At 51.6% G+C, this 18,698-nt stretch overlaps 1 protein-coding gene across 7 annotated transcripts in view; it reads right to left on the bottom strand.

Annotated features, from left to right (window-relative positions):
- TMCC2 (transmembrane and coiled-coil domain family 2) overlaps nt 1-18,698 on the bottom strand; it is a 44,070-nt gene that overhangs the window by 4,651 nt on the left and 20,721 nt on the right. Inside the window, exon 1 of one of the 7 annotated variants that reach the window (XM_015118397.3) lies at nt 11,844-12,430. In XM_015118397.3, coding sequence (XP_014973883.1) covers nt 11,844-11,870 — 27 coding nt within the window. In that variant the 5' untranslated portion in view covers nt 11,871-12,430. 7 annotated transcript variants of the gene reach the window in all.

Genomic DNA, 18,698 nt, shown 5'->3' with positions numbered 1-18,698 from the left:
GAACTCTTTTGTTTGTTTGTTCATCTATTTATCTGAGACAGAGTCTCGCTCTGTTGCCCCGGCTGGACTGCAGTAGCATGATCTCAGCTCACTGCACCCTCCACCTCCCTGGTTCAAGGGATTCTCCCGCCTCAGCCTCCTGAGAAGCTGGTATTACAGGCACCCACCACCATGCCTGGCTAATTTTTGTATTTTTAGTAGAGATGGGGTTTCACCGTGTTGGCCAGGCTGGTCTCGAACTCCTGACCTCAAGTGATCTGCCTGCCTTGGCCTCCCAAAGTTCTGGGATTACAGGTGTGAACCACTGCGCCTAGCCCCAGCCCAGAACTCTTAAAGCTCCAGTACATGGACAGGGCAGGTCTGAGGCCTCATTGGAGTCATGGGGTTAGATTTCTGAGAAATGAGACAATTTTTCTCTCTGGACCCAACCGCCTCATAAGGCCTCTCCCAGGCCTCTCCCTCAGGGCTGACCAAAGCCTACACTTGGTGTCCTGCCTGCCTGCCCTCACCACCCCATCTTCACTAACACAGCTCGGTGGGCCACCCTGCCTCTGCTGACACCTCTCCCGGGCCCTCCATTACCTTATGGCTCTCCAGAGTCATTGGTAACCTTTTCCGCTTCATAATGGTAAGAGCCCCCAGTCCTTCCTAGTCCCCGAGAATTGGGAGAGGAGCATGCCCCACCCCCACCCTGCTGGCCGGGTCCCGAGGACTAAAGCCCCAGAAGGAACTCACAGGCCAAGGGAAGCAGGGACCAGTTTGGGGGCCTGAGGCTACCAGCCACCCAGCTTTGCAGAGGGTGAATGCGTAGGAAGGAAATGACAGCCCCCTTTACACCCCACCAGGCGGGCAGGCTTCCTGAGTGCATCAGGGTGGCACCAAAGTTGGAGAGACAAGGAAAGGAGAAGAGAGACTAAGAAAGGATGAGGGGGAGGGAGAGAAAGGAAGGAAAAGGTCGCAGGAGATAGGAAAGATGGGAAATGTAAGGTGGGCTGAAAGCGGGGAGGCCTGAGCCCCGCTCCCCTGGCTCCTGGTTCCCCTCAGCCTGTTGGAGGATCTTTCTGTCCACAGCTGAGTCCCCAGTGTCTTATCGCCATGCAACAACGGAAGCAGCAGGAAATGGCTCAACCCCATGTATTTTTACACATAGCACACCCCAAGCAAGGCTGGGTCAGATCATTCGCCCTTAGTATGTATGGGAGGGGGCAGGGGTGTGGTCAGATATATGTGGGGGAAGGGGTTAAACACAAAGAAAGTGGCCCAGTCTAACATGCACCAGAACTGGAAACAGTCCCTGCCAACAACAGGCATAAGTCACTTGGCTTGATTCTGCCAAGGTGCAAAGTTATTGGGAAACATGATTGAAAACAATAGCCCTGCCAAACTCAGGAGCCGGGGCAGGGCGGCTCCTCTGTGGGCTTCCCCCGGGGATGCTGGGGACAACCACAACCCCGTCCCTAATCTCTCCTGAAGTCAGGACTTCCCTCTTATGTTTGCTTTGGGTCTCCCCTCATTCCCTCTTGCCCTCCCAGCAGGTGCTCATACCTTCAGGACTCTGCTTCTCAGAATTTCTGACCTTTCATACCCACAGTCTCCCTTAAGTGATCTGCTCCAAGGTCAAACTGTCACTGTAGCCTGACTTAAAACCCTACCCTGCAATGAGGCTGCTTCCTCCTGCCTTGTTCCCTGCAGTGACAGCAAAAAGCCCATCTCTCCATTTTCCTGACCTTCAGTGTCCGCGCTGACAAAAGGGGGGTAATCATAGCTACTCTCAGGCCTTTTGTGAGGGCTATACAAGATGATGTCTGGCAAGCACTTGGCATAGTGCGAAGCATACAGAAGGTACTCATTAAATGCTGAGTCTGATTCTGGGCAGCATAATCCTTTTTTCCCCTGGGAGAAAAAATGCCTGCAATCAAGCTGGCCTAAATTTATTTCAGAGATTATACCAACAAATTTACTCCGTATTGCTAGAACTACACAAAATTAAGGGGTTTTTTTGTTTGTTTTTTGTCTTTTTTTGGGAGACAGGGTCTCACTCTGTCGCCCAGGCTGGAATGCAGTGGCACCATCTCAGCTCACTGCAACCTCTGCCTCCTGGGTTCAAGTGATTCTCCTGCCTCAGCCTCCCAAGTAGCTGGGATTACAAGCATGAGCCACCACGCCCAGCTATTTTTTATAGAAATGGGGTTTCGCCATGTTGGCCAGGCTGCTCTTGAACTCCTTATCTCAGGAGATCCGCCCGCCTCGGCCTCCCAAAGTGCTGGGATTACAGGCCTGAGTCACCGCGCCCGGCCCCAAATTAAGTTTTATAGGCAACACACGGCCTTTGATATTACAGAATCTGGCTCTCTTATAAAGCTGCTGCCCTTTCCACAGATGCCCAGCTCTCTATCACTCTCTTCCTGGGAGAAAGAATATCTAGAAAATGGGTTCTGAGTCTGGCTGCATCACTGCCATTTGCTCATCTTTGTAACAGGGAGAGAGTCTGTCCCACCTACTTAGAGGGAGAGTGGGAGGAGCTAATAAGCAATGGATGTGAAATGCTGTGAAAAGCAAAAGTGCTTTAGGACTATATGGGAGTGTGAAATAGCAAAGTCTCTACCTGCTGTGGCTCCTTCCTGGCAGCTTGGCCCCCTCCTCCCTTGATTTGGCATCTTTCTGGCTTACAAATGGAAAAGCAGAGTTCAAGCTGGCTGTGAAATCCCCATTAATGAGAGGAGAAGAGACACTCCTGGGAAAAACAGCTGGGGCCTGATGGTTGGTGCAGAGGCCTGGGCTGAAGCTCTGGCTCCCTCGCCCACCCCTCTTCTCTACCCTAGGACCCAGACTTGAGTCTAACAGTCCTGCAGCAGGACACCAGCTCCTTCCGTCCCTCCATGGAGGCCTGGACACCTCCTTGGTGACACGAAGGTCTGCAATGCCTGGATTGAGTGGGTCAGTCTCCAGTCACAGAACATATCCCCATTTTATTCTTTTCCCTGTGGAGGACTCAGCTCCACTGGCTTCCAGAAAGGTGCATATTTTCCCGGTGGCCTCTGGGCTCTTCTCTTTTTCTCAAATTCTAAATGTTTTGGAAACGGATAAGGATAACAATTATAGTTGGCCTTCTATATCTGAGAATTCCACATCCATGGATTCAACCAACCATGGATTAAAATAATAATACAAATTTTAAAATACAGGGGCCAGGCGCAGTGGCTCACACCTGCCAGCACTTTGGAAGGCCAAGGCGGGCAGATCACCTGAGGTTAGGAGTTCGAGACCAGCCTGGCCAACATGGTAAAACCCTGTCTCTACTAACAATACAAAAATTAGCTGGGTGTGGGATGTGGTGGCGGGCACCTGTAGTCCCAGCTACTTGGGAGGCTGAGGCGGGAGAATGGCGTGAACCCAGGAGGCGGAGCTTGCAGTGAACCGAGATCGTGCCACTGCACTCCAGCCCGGGCGACAGAGTGAGACTCCATCTCAAAGAAAAAAAAAAATTAGCTGGGTGTGGTGGTGTGTTCCGGTTGTTCCAGCTACTCGGGAGGCTGAGGCATAAGAAGCACTTGAACCTGGGAGGTGGAAGTTGCAGTGAGCCAAGATTGCACCACTGCACTCCAGCCTGGGTGACAGAGACTCTGTCTCAAAAACAAAAAAAAACAAAAAACAAAAAAACAGTATAACAACTATTTTCTATTTTCATAGTATTTACATTGTACTAGGTATTGTAAGTAATCTAGAGATGACTTAAAGGAAGGATGTGTGTAGGTTCTATGCAAATACTACACCATTTACTGTATGAGACTTAAGCAATCTGGAGTTTTGGTATCTGCAGGGGGTCTTGGAACCAATCTCCTTCAGACACTAACATTTCTTGACATACGTCAGACTTGTCTCTAAGTGTTTACACCTATTAATTCATTTAATCCCAGTATTAACTTCACAAGATGGGTAGCACTATTGTTTCCATTTTACAGGAGAGAAAACCAAGGCCTACAGATATAACTTGCCCAGGACTACACAACTAGTAAGTAAAGAACCTAGAATATAAATCCTGTCTGGCTCCAAAACTCAGGGCCTAACCTCACCTTGTGGGCTGACAGACCCACAGCTTAAGATACCTTTGGCTAGGACAGCTGGCCCTCTGCCACCTTTTCAGGAAGCAAGAGAGTCTAATCAGTGGTTGTCAACCACAGCCCAGCCTCACTCCACAGCAATGAAATTGGAATTTCATACAGCTAAGACTGCAGGCTTTTTTTGTTTTTTGGTGAGACAGAATCACTCTGTTGTCCAGGCTGGAGTGCTGGAGTGCAGTAAGGCAATCACAGTTCACTGCAGCCTTGACCTCCCTAGGCTCAAGTGCTCCTCCCACCTCAGCCTCCCCAGCAGCAAGGACTACAGGTACACGCCACCACACCTGGCTAATTTGTGTTATTTTTTTTGTAGAGACAGGGTTTTGCCATGTTGTCCAGGCTGGTCTCAAACTTCTGGGCTTAAGCGATCCTCTTGCCTTGGCCTCCTAAATTGCTGGGATTACAGGCCTGAGCCATGCTGCACTTGGCCAGACTGTTGGCTTTTACACCCCGAGAGAGCAAGGAAAAACAAAGGAGTTCTCCCCAGCCCCATCCTGCCTTCTCCACATCTGAGGGCGTGCAAATCCTTAGAAATGTCCAAATATTGGCCACAGCATTTAAAATCACCTCTGAAGACTTATCACGGTGACATCTCCAGCCTTCCTCACTGGAGGTAACCCTTAATCTTACTGGTCTCCATGCAGACTTCCCTTGCCCACCCAGCCCCCTCTCGTGCTTAGGGGTATGTGCGTGTACCTGCATGCATGTGTGCAAACCTGAGAACAAGAGAAGAGGTTTGTGTGTGTTGTGGAAGGTGGTAGGAGGTGCTTGAGGGAACACTCTGTGGGAGATACCAAGATCCTGTTTGTGGTTTTTGCTTTTAAGGCTGGAACACCTTGGCAACCACATCCATCTGAATTAACTCCCTTCGATAACTCCCCCTGCCAACCGGAGACTTTTACTATGGACTCACCACGAGATCCTAATTGAGACTGAGCTCATCCCTGCTTGTAGCCTGGAGCTCAACCTCAGGAAAGCACCTAACAGCTTCTCCCCAACACCAGCCTCCTCCTTAGATCCTGCAGTCCCCACCCCACCCATCAGGGATGCAAAGAAGGACACAGGGAGGTAGGCAGTCTGCCTGGAGCCCCAGACTGCACTGAGACACTCCTCAAATCAAGGAAGGGGTAGCCTCCCTCTGGGGCAAACCTCACATTTATCTCACTCGGATCTGCCCTCTTCACACACAGGCTGACCAAACCCAGGAAAGGTTATTTCAGTTTAGAGAACAAGGGAAACATCCTGCATGCTAACAGGAAACAGCAGACATCCCCCCATCCTTCCCCTCCAGGATCTTTAGTCTCTACCCCTATCCCTGGAGGGAACCCAAGACCTCCAGATCCCGGAGAGGCTGTGCTGTCTAGTTACAACTCTGAGAAGCAGAGTTGGAGCTGGCTGGGAAATCCCCACGAAGGAGAGAAGAGACACTCCTGGGCCTGGTGTGTGGAGTGGCCTTGAGCTGAGATCCTGATCCTCTTGCCAGCCCCTCTTCTCTACCCCTGGGTCAAGATTCCAGCCTGGGAGTCCTGCAGCAGGACACCAGCTTTTTCCTACCCTTCACAGAGGTTTACAATGCCTGGGATCTGCTGTTGAGTCTCCAACCACAAAACATCACTTTGCTCTCCTTCCCCATGGAGGGAGCTGGCGTGTCTGAGGAAGGCGGGGAGCTCTCCATGCCCTGCCTTCCGCGGCACACATACCCAGGGTGACAGCTCCCTTTCAGGACTTGATGGAGAGAGGGCAACCAAGGTAAACAGAGCCAAGAAACTGGCAGACAGGGAGAGGTACAAAGAGGGATTATGCTTTAACAAAGGAAAGAAAATTAGTGAACAAGAAAAAGATGAGAAAGCTGTTCAGAGTGCTGGAACAGGTCAGAGGGTGAGAAAAGGAAAAAGATTTGCCAAAAAGACCAGCGATGAGACAGGATACAGGGCCTGCGGAATGTAAAGGAAAGGGCTTTAAAGTTGGAGTTGGGCACTGATTTAGATCCTGGCTCTGTCACTTACCAGCTGAGAGCTATCACGATGAGGAGAGGAAACACTGAGTAAAGGGCATAAAGCAGGTGCTTAGAAACAAATACGAACAAATTAAGAGACACTTCACACCCTTAGAATGACTATAATAATTTTTTTCTTTTTTTTTGAGACAGGTTCTCACTCTGTGGCCTGGGCTGGAGTGCAATGGCATGATCATGGCTCACTGTAGCCTGGACGTCCCAGGCTTAAGCAATCTTCCCACCTCAGCCTCCTAAGTACCTGGGACCACAGGCATGAGTCACCGAGCCCAGACCCTAGTAATTTTTAAAAAGGAAGTAAGTGGGCTGCACACAGCGGCTCACACCTGTGGTCCCAGCACTTTTGGAGGCCAAAATGGGAAAATTGCTTGAGCCCAGGAGTTTAAGACCAGCCTGGGCAACATAGCAAGACCTGTCTACAAAAAATAAAAAGACAGCCAGGTGTGGTGGTGTGTGCCTATAGTCCCAGCTACTCAGGAAGCTGAGGCAGGAGGATGCCTTGAGTCCAGGAGTTCGAGGCTGCAGTGGGTTATGAACACACACACCACCGCACTCCAGCCTGGGCAACAGAGTGAGACCCTGCTTCAAAAAAAAAAAAAAAAAAAAAGGAATAAGTGTTGGTGAACATGTGCAGAAATTGGAAGCTTCGTGCAATGTACCTAAAATGGCACAGCTGATGTGGAAAATAGTTTGGGAGTTCCTCAAAAAATTAACATAGAATTACTTTATGATCCAGCAATTCCACTCCTAGATATTTTCAATTCCCAAAAGAATTGAAAATGAGTATTCAACACTGATCTGTACACAAATGCTCACAGCAGCAATATTCACAATAGCCAAAAGGAGGACATAACTCAGATGTCCATTAACTGATTAATGGGTCAACAAAAATGTGGTATGTCTTGTAATGAAATACTATTCAGCCATAAAAGAAACAAAGTGCCAGGGCTGGGCCTGGTGGCTCACTCCTGTGATCCCAGCACTTTGGGAGGCTGAGGCGGGCAGATCACCTGTGGTCGGGAGTTCAAGACCAGCCTGACCAACATGGAGAAACCCCATCTCTACTAAAGTAAACACACAAAAAAATTAGCCGGGCATGGTGGTGCATGCCTGTAATCTCAGCTACTCAGGAGGCTGAGGCAGGAGAATCGCTTGAACCTGGGAGGCGGAGGTTGTGGTGAGCCGAGATCGTGCCATTGTACTCCAGCCTGGGCAAGAAGAGCGAAACTCAGTCTCAAAAAAAAAAAAAAGAAACGAAGTGCTGATAATGCTCCAACATGGGTGAACCTCAAAAACATTAGGCTAAGTGAAAGAAACCAGACAAGAAAGGCCATATAATGAATGATTCCATTATATGAAATATCTGGAATAGTTAAATCCACAGAGACAGAAAGCTGATTAGTGGTTGCCAGGGGGTTGGGGTGAGCGTGGGGGAAGGAATGAGGAGTGACAGCTTAATGGGTACAGGGTTTCCTTGGGGGTGCTGAAAATGTTTAGGAACTAGACGGAAGTGATGTTTCAACAACTGGGTGTGGAAGGCCAGGGTCCTCCACTGGCCTGGGCCGCAGCTCCCACCGTTGTCCCATTACAGAGTGGGTCTGCAGGAGGATCTCTGGGTCCTTCAGCTCACCGTGTCAGGTTTAGTAGAGCAGCAGCTCTTCCTGACACACTCCTAATCCCCCTGTCGTGCAGCTGGTTGACTAAAAAGAAGACCAGGACAGATTACTCAACCCCCAGTCACCAGTAGGCAGAAATGCCCAAGGTTCCCCAGCCCAAAGCAGGGCACAGGTGGGCTACACAGGCACCAATGCTCCTCTCTCCAAGCCATCAGAGTCCTGTTTGGTCCATGCTACCCAGCTCTCTATCCATGCCCAGCCACCAGCACCACACCTGGAGTTGTGTCCCCCATGCCATGACCTCCTCACCCCACCCCCTCCTGCCTGAGACAGGCTGGCCACTCCACAGGTACCTGACTCCAGATTAATCCCTGTGAATGGGCTGGGCAAGCTTTAGGAGGAGAACTGTGGAGGGAGAGTCATGCTTCTTCCATGATCCAACTCCACACCAGAATGCCCCCTGCTCAGGGACCCTACCAATCAGGGCCATACATCTTGCTCTACACAAAGGCTGGGGGCTAAGAAGTGCTGATGAATGTCTGGATGAGCCACAGCTGGGATGTTCTCTCAAGTGTCCAAGACCCAACTTTCCCTGTTCCTCTTCCTGCTCCAGTGAGACCTACCCTCAGCCCATGCACACCTAGGGGCTCCCCTCCACATGGCGTTGGTGGCACTCTGGACTCACCTCCCTGGCCCCTTTCACAACACTAAATTAAGCTGGATTAGGCTCTCTGCCAGATTATAAGGAGCTGCCGGATCAGGGCTTCCCAGCCCTGGCTCCCATGGCCTTCCTGGGGCTCCCATCTCCTCCCAGGGCCTGAATTCAGTGTCCTCGTGTCAACCCGGCCCTGGACATGGGACACCGGTGCTTCCTCTCACACACTAGCCCAGCAGCCTGGATCCCTGAGATCCGGGAGGCACACAGTAGACACAGTTGGGACAGAAAGTATCCAGGCTTAAGTGAAGCTCTGTGGAGGGAGGGGAAGGGCACTAGCTATGTAAATCGGGAAATGTGAATCGTGGTTCTCTTTCTTCATAATGTAAATGCATTAAGCAGTTTTCAAGATGGACCACAGAAACAGCTGCCACTTGCAAGGAACATGTGCTCCATACCTGTGCTCCTAGTTGCACGAGAGATCTGTGCCTCTGACCCTCCTCCTTCTGGGGCAGGCAGCCCCTTCCCAGACTCACAAAGAACCCCTATTAGGGTCCCCACAGCAGGCTGACAGGGAGGAAGGAACCTTCTCTTGTTACCATCTGCTCAGGATTTGGAAAGACAATATAAGGTCACTCTTAGATGGAAAAAAAAACACAAAGAAAAAGTTTTGAGGGTTCCTATGCTTCCCTTTAGGAAAGCAGGGCAGCCCAGTCATCCTGACAATGGAGTCAGGTGTCAACCCTGGCTTGTCTATGGGTCTAGACAAGCAGGCCGAGGCCCATGCAGAACACGGCTCCTGGGAGCAAGGTCTGGGCTTCCAGTGGGTCAGAGCCCAGCAGGCGAGTGTGGCCCCAGGGCTGGCAGGCCTGGGTGACTCAGCGGAGATGCTTCAGTCTGCTGACTGCTGCCCCATGACTCTGATTTCAGTGGCCTTCTCGGGATAAAGAACGCTCAGATTCCCTCTTTCTACTCATTCCCGGATGGAAGGGGAGGTCAACCGGACTAGGATGGAGAGGAAAGCCTATGGCCAGCTAAAATCCTTCAACCCAAAGAGGTCATGTGACCTTACAGTAAAGCTGGGAGAGAAGGAACCTGTCATTTCCCGTACCAACCCAACATTCCAGCAAGAGCAGGCTGGAAAAATTATTCCAACCCTTGGTCCTGAAGTCGCAGGCTTCCCCCATTCCATTTTCTCAACTCAGCAGGAATAGCCCCGTGGGGCTGGTGGCTCTCTGCCTTCCTGGTGAGGATATGTGGGCACAGGAAGCTGCTCACTCCAGCTCTGATGTGTGATCACAGCTGACCCGGGTGCTCCCAGGTGGGCGAAGGGGTGGGGGTGGAGAGAGAGCCTACCTATCGGTTTAATTGGTGCCTGGGAGCCTAAGCGGCTTTTCTCAAGCGGGCAGGCACCACGTGCTTAGATTGAATGGGGCACATGTGGGGCAGTATGGACCTGAGTCACTTCGCCAGGGGCACAGCGGGGTGACAAAATCCCCGTAGCAAGGCCCCAGCTACCACATGGGGGATTCGAGGGGCAGAGCATGCCCTCAGTAGCTTTAAAAGGCATCTCGCTCTACTACAAGGGGATTTCAGGTGCAAACTACCAAGAGACAGGAAAGTCACTCACTCATCCTTTCAGGCAGCACCTGCTCATCTCCAGGCCGTGTAGAGCCAGCTGCCTATTATCAGCTGACACCAGGTAGAGGCTTCCACCTGCCACCTCCTGTAGTCAGCAAGTTCCTCCTTCTGCCCTGACCCTAAGGGCTACTCTCCTGTCCTGGTGGAGACACCCCTCTCATCTAACCCTTGGCTTCTAGCCCCTTCCATTAGGGCCACCCCTCAGTTCTGATGAAAACTACATCCTCCGCTCAGCATCTGCCCTGTGGAGAACAAAGCACTTTTGTCCAGTAAATGTCCTGCACCCTCCTCATCTCCTCACACCCACAGATCCCAGTTGGGGCCCTGAGCTGCCCTCTCATATTCAGGTTTTCTCCATTCTCCATCCTCTGAATTCCCTAAAAACTCTCAGTCCCCAAACATTTTACTCCTTATGGCCTCCCCCACTGTCTCCCTGGGATCAGCACTCACTGGACCTTCACAATCCCCATCCCTGTCACTGTTTCTCCACAGACAGAAGTGACCACAACCACGAACACCCCTCCACTTAATAAGGTGCCTGGGCCCCAGCGGAAGTGCCACATAGCCACGGTTTCTGGAGGCATCTCTGCCAGGGTTCACCTGCCCTCCTGCACAGGGCGCCCACACCCAGCCCCAGGGGCTCTCCCAGCATTTGGCAGCGTAAGGCTCCTCCTTTCTCCTACCCACAAGCAGTTCTCTACACCTGGAGGAGAGCTCCCTGAGAGACTGGAGTGTAAGCAGAGCCCACCTGACTAACTGCAGAACAGGTCTTTCTCCATCCCCCAACTCCACCCCACCCAGTGAAATTCTCTCCTTCCACCCACCAGGGGCCTCACCTGTGTGGGCACTGTTTCCCGAAGCCGTGCTGGCGACAAGGTGCCCGGAGCTCTGAGGCCCCAGCTGTCTGTGGAGTGCGTCGGGCCCCCGGGATCACAGACCCTGGGCAGCACTGGGCTTGCTCCAGGAAGCCGGGGCCTGCGAGCAGGTGTGCCTGAGCTCCCAGGCTCTGCAGCCGCCATCTCCAGACTGAGGCACAGCCTGGGGATTAGGGGCGGATTGCTCTGGGAGATTTCCCCCTCCCCTGGGGCTCATGGGCTGCTCCTTCCCATCTGGCAGGAGTCATGGAGGATCACCGAGAGGACCAAGCTCTGATGAGATGCCCCTCCCCAAGTCCAGCTGTTCCACTGTGAGTTATGTGCATAAGGATGCCCAGGTATGACAGACACCAATGAGGAGGGGTGGCGGGGGGGCAAGGGAGGTTGAAAGGGATGTGCACAAGGACGCATGACAGGATGCACTTGCATCCTTCAACCACCCAGAAGACAGGCACTCCACCTTGCCCCTCCCATCTCACAGAAATGTCTCCCATGATCAGAAGCTCCTCTCACAAACAGAGCAGTCTCATGGATTTGAAATGGAAGTGAGCCTCCCAGCCAGCCTTCCAGGATACGGAAGAGCTCTCCAAAGCCAAAAAGACTGGAGCCTGGAGGGGGGCTCCCCAGCAGATCCTAACACAGCCAGCTCCAGCCAGAGTCCTCTCCTCCTCTCCCTGCTGCCCTGCCCGTTGGCTTAAGGCACGATCACTTCCAAGGCAGTTTCTCTACTCCAATAACCACCTGGAGGAAGCTGACAGCAGCCAGCCTCACCAGGGAAATTCTTCTGCCCTGAGATCCTGTCCCAGAAATCCAGTCTCTGCCCTGGACACCAATGGCCACTTCTGCACTAGCTTCTGCTTCCCAGTCTCCGCCAGCATTGCCCTGGCAAAAACACCCAAGATAAAACACAGATGGCAAACTCACGGCAGTTTCTTCCTCCTTGGACTTCATCTCGACAGTCCCAGCAGGAAATTCTGTGAGTGGCCAGCAGAGGGGGACAGAGGTCCACAGTTGAGGACAATGAGCAGTGAGCAGTGTGAGTGAGTGGCCCGCTGAGTCCTGGGGCCTGCTGGATCTCTCTAATGGCAGCTTCCCACAGCAGAACTGTTCAGAAAGACGTGGATTCTGCACCCACTTGAGCCTGGCGAGGGACTCCGGGCTTAAATGATGATGGTTAACACACGTCACGTTGATTGGGTAGTCCCAAATTCAAGAAGGTGTAAAGAGATAAGGGCCCAGTGCTATCTCTGGGAGCCAGTGCCAGGGCTTGCAGCCAAAATCACCAAGATCAGGAGTCCTCATACCCTGGGCTCATGGAAACTATACAAACATTTGTGGTTGGCTGATGACTTGGGGTTTGTGAGCACAGAAGCCTGGCAAAGCATATTACATAGGACCCAATTTCTGAGGCCAGCTCTGACCTGTAGGGCCAGGGAACACTTCTGGCCGTTCCCCTACTTCTGTAAACGCTCCCCCTCTTATGGTACTGGATCTTGACTTTATATGTTGGCACCAAGCACTGTTCTTGTATAAGGGTTATTTGTAAATAGGTCTTATGCCCCCATTAAATGATAAGGCAGGGATCAGATCTGATGTTCATCTGGACCCTTCGCTGTGCCTAGCATAAGAGTGATCCTCCCTCAACACTGACATGGTAGAATGATGAAATGATCTATCTCATTTAGCTGCCATGAAAGGCAGTCTGGCCACTGCAGTTCTGTCTCAGGTAGCAACAAAGACAGCTTGGTCTTCTCATACTCAAGATACCCCTTCTTTTTTTTTTTTTTTTTTTTTTTTTTTACTTTTTGAGACAGAGTTTTGCTCTGTCACCAGGCTGGAGTGCATTGACACGATCATGGCTCACTGCAACCTCCACCTCCTGGGTTCAACCGATTCTCCTGCCTCAGTCTCCCGAGTAGCTGGGACCACAGGCGCGTGCCACCATGCCCAGCTAATTTTTGTATTTTTAGTAGAGAGAAGGGGTTTCACCATGTTGGCCAGGATGGTCTCGATCTCTTGACCTCGTGATCCGCCTGCCTTGGCCTTCCAAAGTGCTGGGATTACAGGTGTGAGCCCATGTAAGCCCATGCCCAGCCCAAGCTAAGATTTTTAACTTCTTCTTATTAAGCAGAGGAAAAGGAAGAGAAGGCAGTGGCAGCAGGAGACAGGTGGGGAGGGGCCGAGTGAGCTGAAAGCCCTGGGGTTCACTCTACATGGTAGGTCTCTCTGTGCTTCCTGGGATCAGGAGGGCTCAGAAGCAACAGAAAGAGTTTCCTGCAAGGCCACGTTGCACCACCAAAATGAACTGGGGATAGGTGCCCCCAACACAGGCACCTCGTAGTTCCCTAACGGGAGGTTTTAGCTCCAATCCAAGAGCGGCTTACGCATCAGCACAATAACTGAACAGCAGGAAACAGGGGGTCAGGAGGGAACCAATAGTCTGCTAGGAGAAAAGTAGCAAACAGGAACCAGGGGGATGCCTGCCAGGCAAGTTAGCAGGAGAGCAATGCTTCTCTGAGCCTGCTCTTGTCTTTATACATGAGATGTGTTCCCAAATCTGCCAAGGACGCAGAGCTTCCTGTGGTGGGGGTGGGGAACAGACAGCCCAAAGCATGATGGCATGGTGGGAAAGGCCCTGTAGAGCCCTGGGTGCGAGACTCACTTCCATGCTTTCTAAGTGGCCTTGGTCAAGTCACCATAGGCGCTGAGACGGTTTCCACAAATGTGATGGGAAGATGGTATAAAGAGAGGGGATTAAGGTGAATGTGTCTGGCAGGAAGATGTGCCAGAGCTGGGCTCACTGGGCACTGAATGAGCTTTTCAGTGGCCACAGAGTGCTTGGGAGTCAGAAGACCTGGTCTAAATCCTTACCCTGCCACTCGCTAGCTATGCGGCTTCCACGTTCTGTCCATGCCACTTCACAACTGCAAGGAGGCAGGAGCAACTACAAAGCAGCAGCCTGGGTGAGGCGGCCTTACAGAGCGAGACCAGTGGCATCAGGAGATGGAGGAGAGGGTGAATGAGCCAAGCCTTGGAGACTCTGTGCAACTGAGTCTCACTTCTCCTAGCTGCAAATGGTACACAGGACCATTATCTCCCAGGACCCTCGTGCAAACGCATGACACTTTCTAAGTTTTATTGAAATCGGTGACTTGTCCTGAAGCTCCCTCACCATGGGTATATGTGCACATGCATACACAAACCACAGTATTCCAGATAGTACCTGGAAGACTTGGTCTGAAACAGAAAAAGTCAAAGAAGTAGCTGCCATCAGGAGCAAAGTTAAGAGAGTGGCAGGCACACCTGGGAAAAGCTGCCAAGGGCACTAAAGCAGCGGGCTCTGAAAGGACACCAGTCGCAAAGCAGCTCTTCTTTTGCAAAGAAAAGGAGCTGTGGAGTAAGCCGCATCCCCTGCACTTCCTGATCAGTCTTGGACACCCCTGGGCTGCCTCCTCTCGGGCCTGGCAGAGATGGAGGCCACATCTCAGTGACACAGAGTGGTCACTATCAATTCACAGGATGGGCAGCTGAGCTGTGGCAGGGGGTCTCTGGCTTCACTCTTTCCACCCATCCAAGTTAAGCCTGAGGCAGGGGTGACAGATGGGCTCTTGTCATCTTAGAAGGGTGGACTGGAAGGAAGCCCAGGTCCTGGGCACAGGCTCTTCTCTCTGCACGTCTGGAAGGTCTCAGCCCTTTTACTGGGTTCCCCTTAGTTTAGTTTCTTCTTCTATATCCTTCCTCCTCTTCCCTTAATTTTTATGCCATGCCTCTTCTTTCTTTAGTACTCTTTAAATCTTTAAATCTTAAATTTTTTATTTTCTCTTCCTTTGCCTTGTTGTTATTCTCTCCCTGCTGCCCTTTTAAAATCATCTTATTTTTCTTGTTTTTTTCTTTTAGAGACAGGGTCTCATTCTTTCCCCTAAGCTGGAGTGCAGTGGTGTGATCATGGTTCACTGCAGCCTCAAACTCTGGGGGCTCAAGCGATCCTCTGCCTCAGCTTCCCAAGTAGCTGGGACTACATGTGCATGTCACCACACTCAGCTAGTTATTTTATTATTATTATTATTTTTTAAGAGAGACAAGGTCTCACTATGTTGCCCAGGCTGGCCTCGAACTTCTGTCCTCAAGTGATCCTCCTGCCTTGGCCTCCCAAATCACTGGGATTACAGGCATGAGCCACTGCACCTGGCCTACTTTTCTTTCTCTTAAAAAAAAAAAAATCACAAACCACACATTTTGAAGGGTGGGAAACTGGAGAAGTCATAGGCTTTAGGAGCAAAGAACCACGCAGAAAAGCAGCTACATTTAGTAGCTTAGAATACAAGGTGAGGCCTTAAAAAACCTCAGGCCCCAAATGTGCGGTGAAAATCTCCCAGTGAGGATTCTTCTTTGAAAGGCTGGCAGCTTCTTTTATGCTCACCAAGCCTGCTTGGAAATGGAGGTTTGCAAAGTGGTCATTATTCAGAGGTTCTCTCCCCAAGTATTCACTTTCAGCCCAGCCAGAAGGTGCATCTTCTTAGAAACACACATGACCAAAGAGCTCTGCTAACCCCCAGGGAAATGCGAGAGGAAGGATAATATTCTTCAGCGTGAACGGCAGCAACCAAGGTGGGCAGGCTTCCTAGGAGTACCTGGATAGGCACAGCTGTGTGAGCTGGGAAAGCAGACAGATCAGGTCAGAGTGGAGGAAGATGCAGGGCAGCACCCACATGCACACACCAGGGCCCCTTTCAGCTGCTTCCAGAGAGGGAGCATGCCATCTCTCCTGCTGGTCCTCTGCCCGTCTAATGCCAGACACTCCTGTTTAGGTGGTCCTTCTCACAGACATGAGCCCAGATGTTGGGCAGTGAACAGAACCACTTACCTAGGTCACTTTTAGGCAAATCAAAATCTGTACCAGGCAGGTAGGAAAGACGGATGATTTCTTGCCTTTACAGTCACTTGCCCTGGAGGAGGCTTTACTGGCAACAGGCCCGAGAGAAAGTGACCCGGAGAGGAAGCCACATTTCCTTTTTGGGCAACTTTTAGGAAGCAGAGCACCCTCGACCCCATCCTGCTTGCCAGGAATAATTTGGAATCATTCCTTTCTAAAAGCAGAGGATTGAAACACTGAATTCTAGTGTGCTCCTGCTGACTCAAGGGCTCAGAGCATACCATGAGCTGATGTGACTAAATGAGAAATGTGTGTGAACGCATTCTGCAAACTGTAGCTTGCTGTTCAGCTGACTGTTGATGCCTGGAAGGCTTTCAAAAGGACAGGAGTGGCACCTCTTGGGGGGCATGCCCATAAGCCATTGAGGCCCTGAGAAGTCAGTGGACAGGCATGGGGCCCAGATTATATTTGGATCTGAAACTACCTTCTCAGGCAATGAAGAAACCTTATATAATGAAGTTAATGTTACAGAGCACTTGTCTTTCCAGGGCAGGATTCGTCTTTCCAGCTGCCCAGAGGAGGCCTCCTGGTCACAGTATCACCTTGGGTCTGATTTAGCTCCTGCTGAGCCTGCTGAATTATTCACTAGCTATGGACACTAGCCCAGCTCTAGGGTCCCAGTGGTGGGGTATCTGGAGAACTGTAAGGAAGAGGAAAGGGAAAGGAAGAGTGAGAACTCCCAGAATCAGATCTGGAGGGGGATCGAAGAGGACAAAAGCAGCAGGAGGCAGGAGGCCTCTAGGTTGGCATCTGGAAGATTTGGGAAATGGGCTAGGGGTCCAAGAGCCTGTCCCTGGACCGAGAAGAGAGGTAGGAAAAGGCTACTGTCCCCAGAAATGACACTCACTTCCCCCAACTCCCTACTGCAGCTCAGGGGAGCTTCTGATTCCCTAGGAGCCTAGAAGAAATGCAATGGGGTGTGTACATTCATTTTTGCTTCTATTTCAGAGCCCTCTGCTCTGTGGTGTATAAAGAGAAAGCCTAAAATGTGCCTATGAAAAGGACAGGCAGAAGCAGGGATCAGGTTAATGATACTGTATTTCCATTGCCTCATCTGGCACCAGAGGGGACTGGGGTCACGTTTCTCATCTCAGGGATGTGGCAGATCCAGGAAGAATGTGCTGGGTAGCCGGGGAGACCTGAGCCAACTCCCATGACCCAGCCCACATCAGAAGCGCCGGCTCCTCACCGTCTGGAACTCGATGACAGCTACTCTTGCTGACTGCTACCAGCTCTGGCATAGGGGTCTGACCGCTGAACCGTGAGCACACCTTCCCCTTGGGCAGCCTTGGAGAGCCCAGGCAGATACCTGGCTGGCCTCTCCCACCTGTGTCTGCAGACAGACAGCTTATTTCTCACCAAGTTTTCACCTGAGCTTGGGGACAAAGGCGTCAACAAGGCATGACCTCACATCTTGGCTAGGTAACTTGGAAGTTATCTAATTTTGCCCCCTGTATCCTGGCAATTTCTGTACTCCCAGATGCCAGAGCTAGTCTGGAGAATACTGGATATTTTCTTTTTTTTCTTTTCTTTTTCTGAGACTGAGTTTCGCTCTTGTTGCCCAATCTGGAGTGTAATGGCGCGATCTGGGCTCACTGCAATCTCTACCTTCCGGGTTCAAGCAATTCTCCTGCCTCAGCCTCCTGAGTAGCTTGGATTACAGATGCCCATCACCACACCTGGCTAATTTTTGTATTTTTAGTAGAGACGGGGTTTCCACATGTTGGCCAGGGTGGTCTCGAACACCTGACCTCAGGTGATACGCCCGCCTTGGCCTCCCAAAGTGCTGGGATTACAGGCATGAGCCACCGCGCCCGGCCGATATTTTCAATCTAGAAAGAAAGTCAGTGGGTGTTAGTGGGGAAAAGATGCATAAAGGCTAATTCTGGAGGCCAGTTACTTGCTGTCTGATTCTGTCTGAAAAGTCAAGAGGATGCTGCAGCTTATGATGTCTGGTGTCAGAGCCTTTGGTCAGACACAGAGTCCTCACTTTGGGCCCCTCTCCTAATTGGACAGGACCCCTACAAGGCAAGGGGCTTCACCTCAACATGAGGAATTCAAATCAGACTAAAGGAAGAAACTTCTCGGATCTCCAGGCACAAGAGGATATACAGCTGTGCTGGGACCCCAAGGCCTCTGGGGAATAGGGGCTTTGAGTCACTGAGACAGGGAGCAGCAATTCATGGCAAATCACACAGCTGCCCTGCCTTGGCCTGGCAAGCCACTGGCAGCACAGGCACGGCCTTGAAAGGCTCCTCTGAGACTGCTGGTCTGGCTGCCTCTGGCTCTCCCTCTGCCCAAAGGACCTTTCCATGCAGAGAGGAAGAAAGAAGGGCAGAAGAGATGAGATGGGATGGGCGAGGGGAAGAGAGGAGGCAGTTGCCCTCCACCACTCCTGGGTGTGAGGGAGGGCAGGCCAGCAGAGGCTGGCGCATGTACCTGCATGGTGGTGTGACTCAGAAAGTGGATGCATTCGTGTGAACATGCAGAGTGTGGCCCGTCTGGGCCCCTTCAGCCTCCCATGCAACCTGGCCTACAAGTTCAGATACATCGGGCGCCTGCATGGCCAGCTGGCTGAGCGGTCATGTTTGGAAACCTCTCTCAGCAGAGCCCGCCCCACCCACCTCTGAACCAGCAGACTCCCAGACATAAACAAACCAAGGCCCCTGGGCAGCTGCCAAGATCTATCTTCTTGGCAAGAGCCAGGGGTTGGGGGGGGCCCTCACTCACCATCCTTCAGAGTAAACAGGGGTGCTTATTTATGCTGGGGCAGAGAAGAAATCTTGTTGGATAAATCTGGTGTGGGAGTGGGCGGAGAGCATAGGGCATTCAGAGTCTGCTCTGGC

This window comes from Macaca mulatta, chromosome 1, assembly GCF_049350105.2.
Source record: "Macaca mulatta isolate MMU2019108-1 chromosome 1, T2T-MMU8v2.0, whole genome shotgun sequence".
NCBI lineage: Eukaryota > Metazoa > Chordata > Mammalia > Primates > Cercopithecidae > Macaca > Macaca mulatta.
This window is presented reverse-complemented; position numbering and strand designations above follow the sequence as displayed.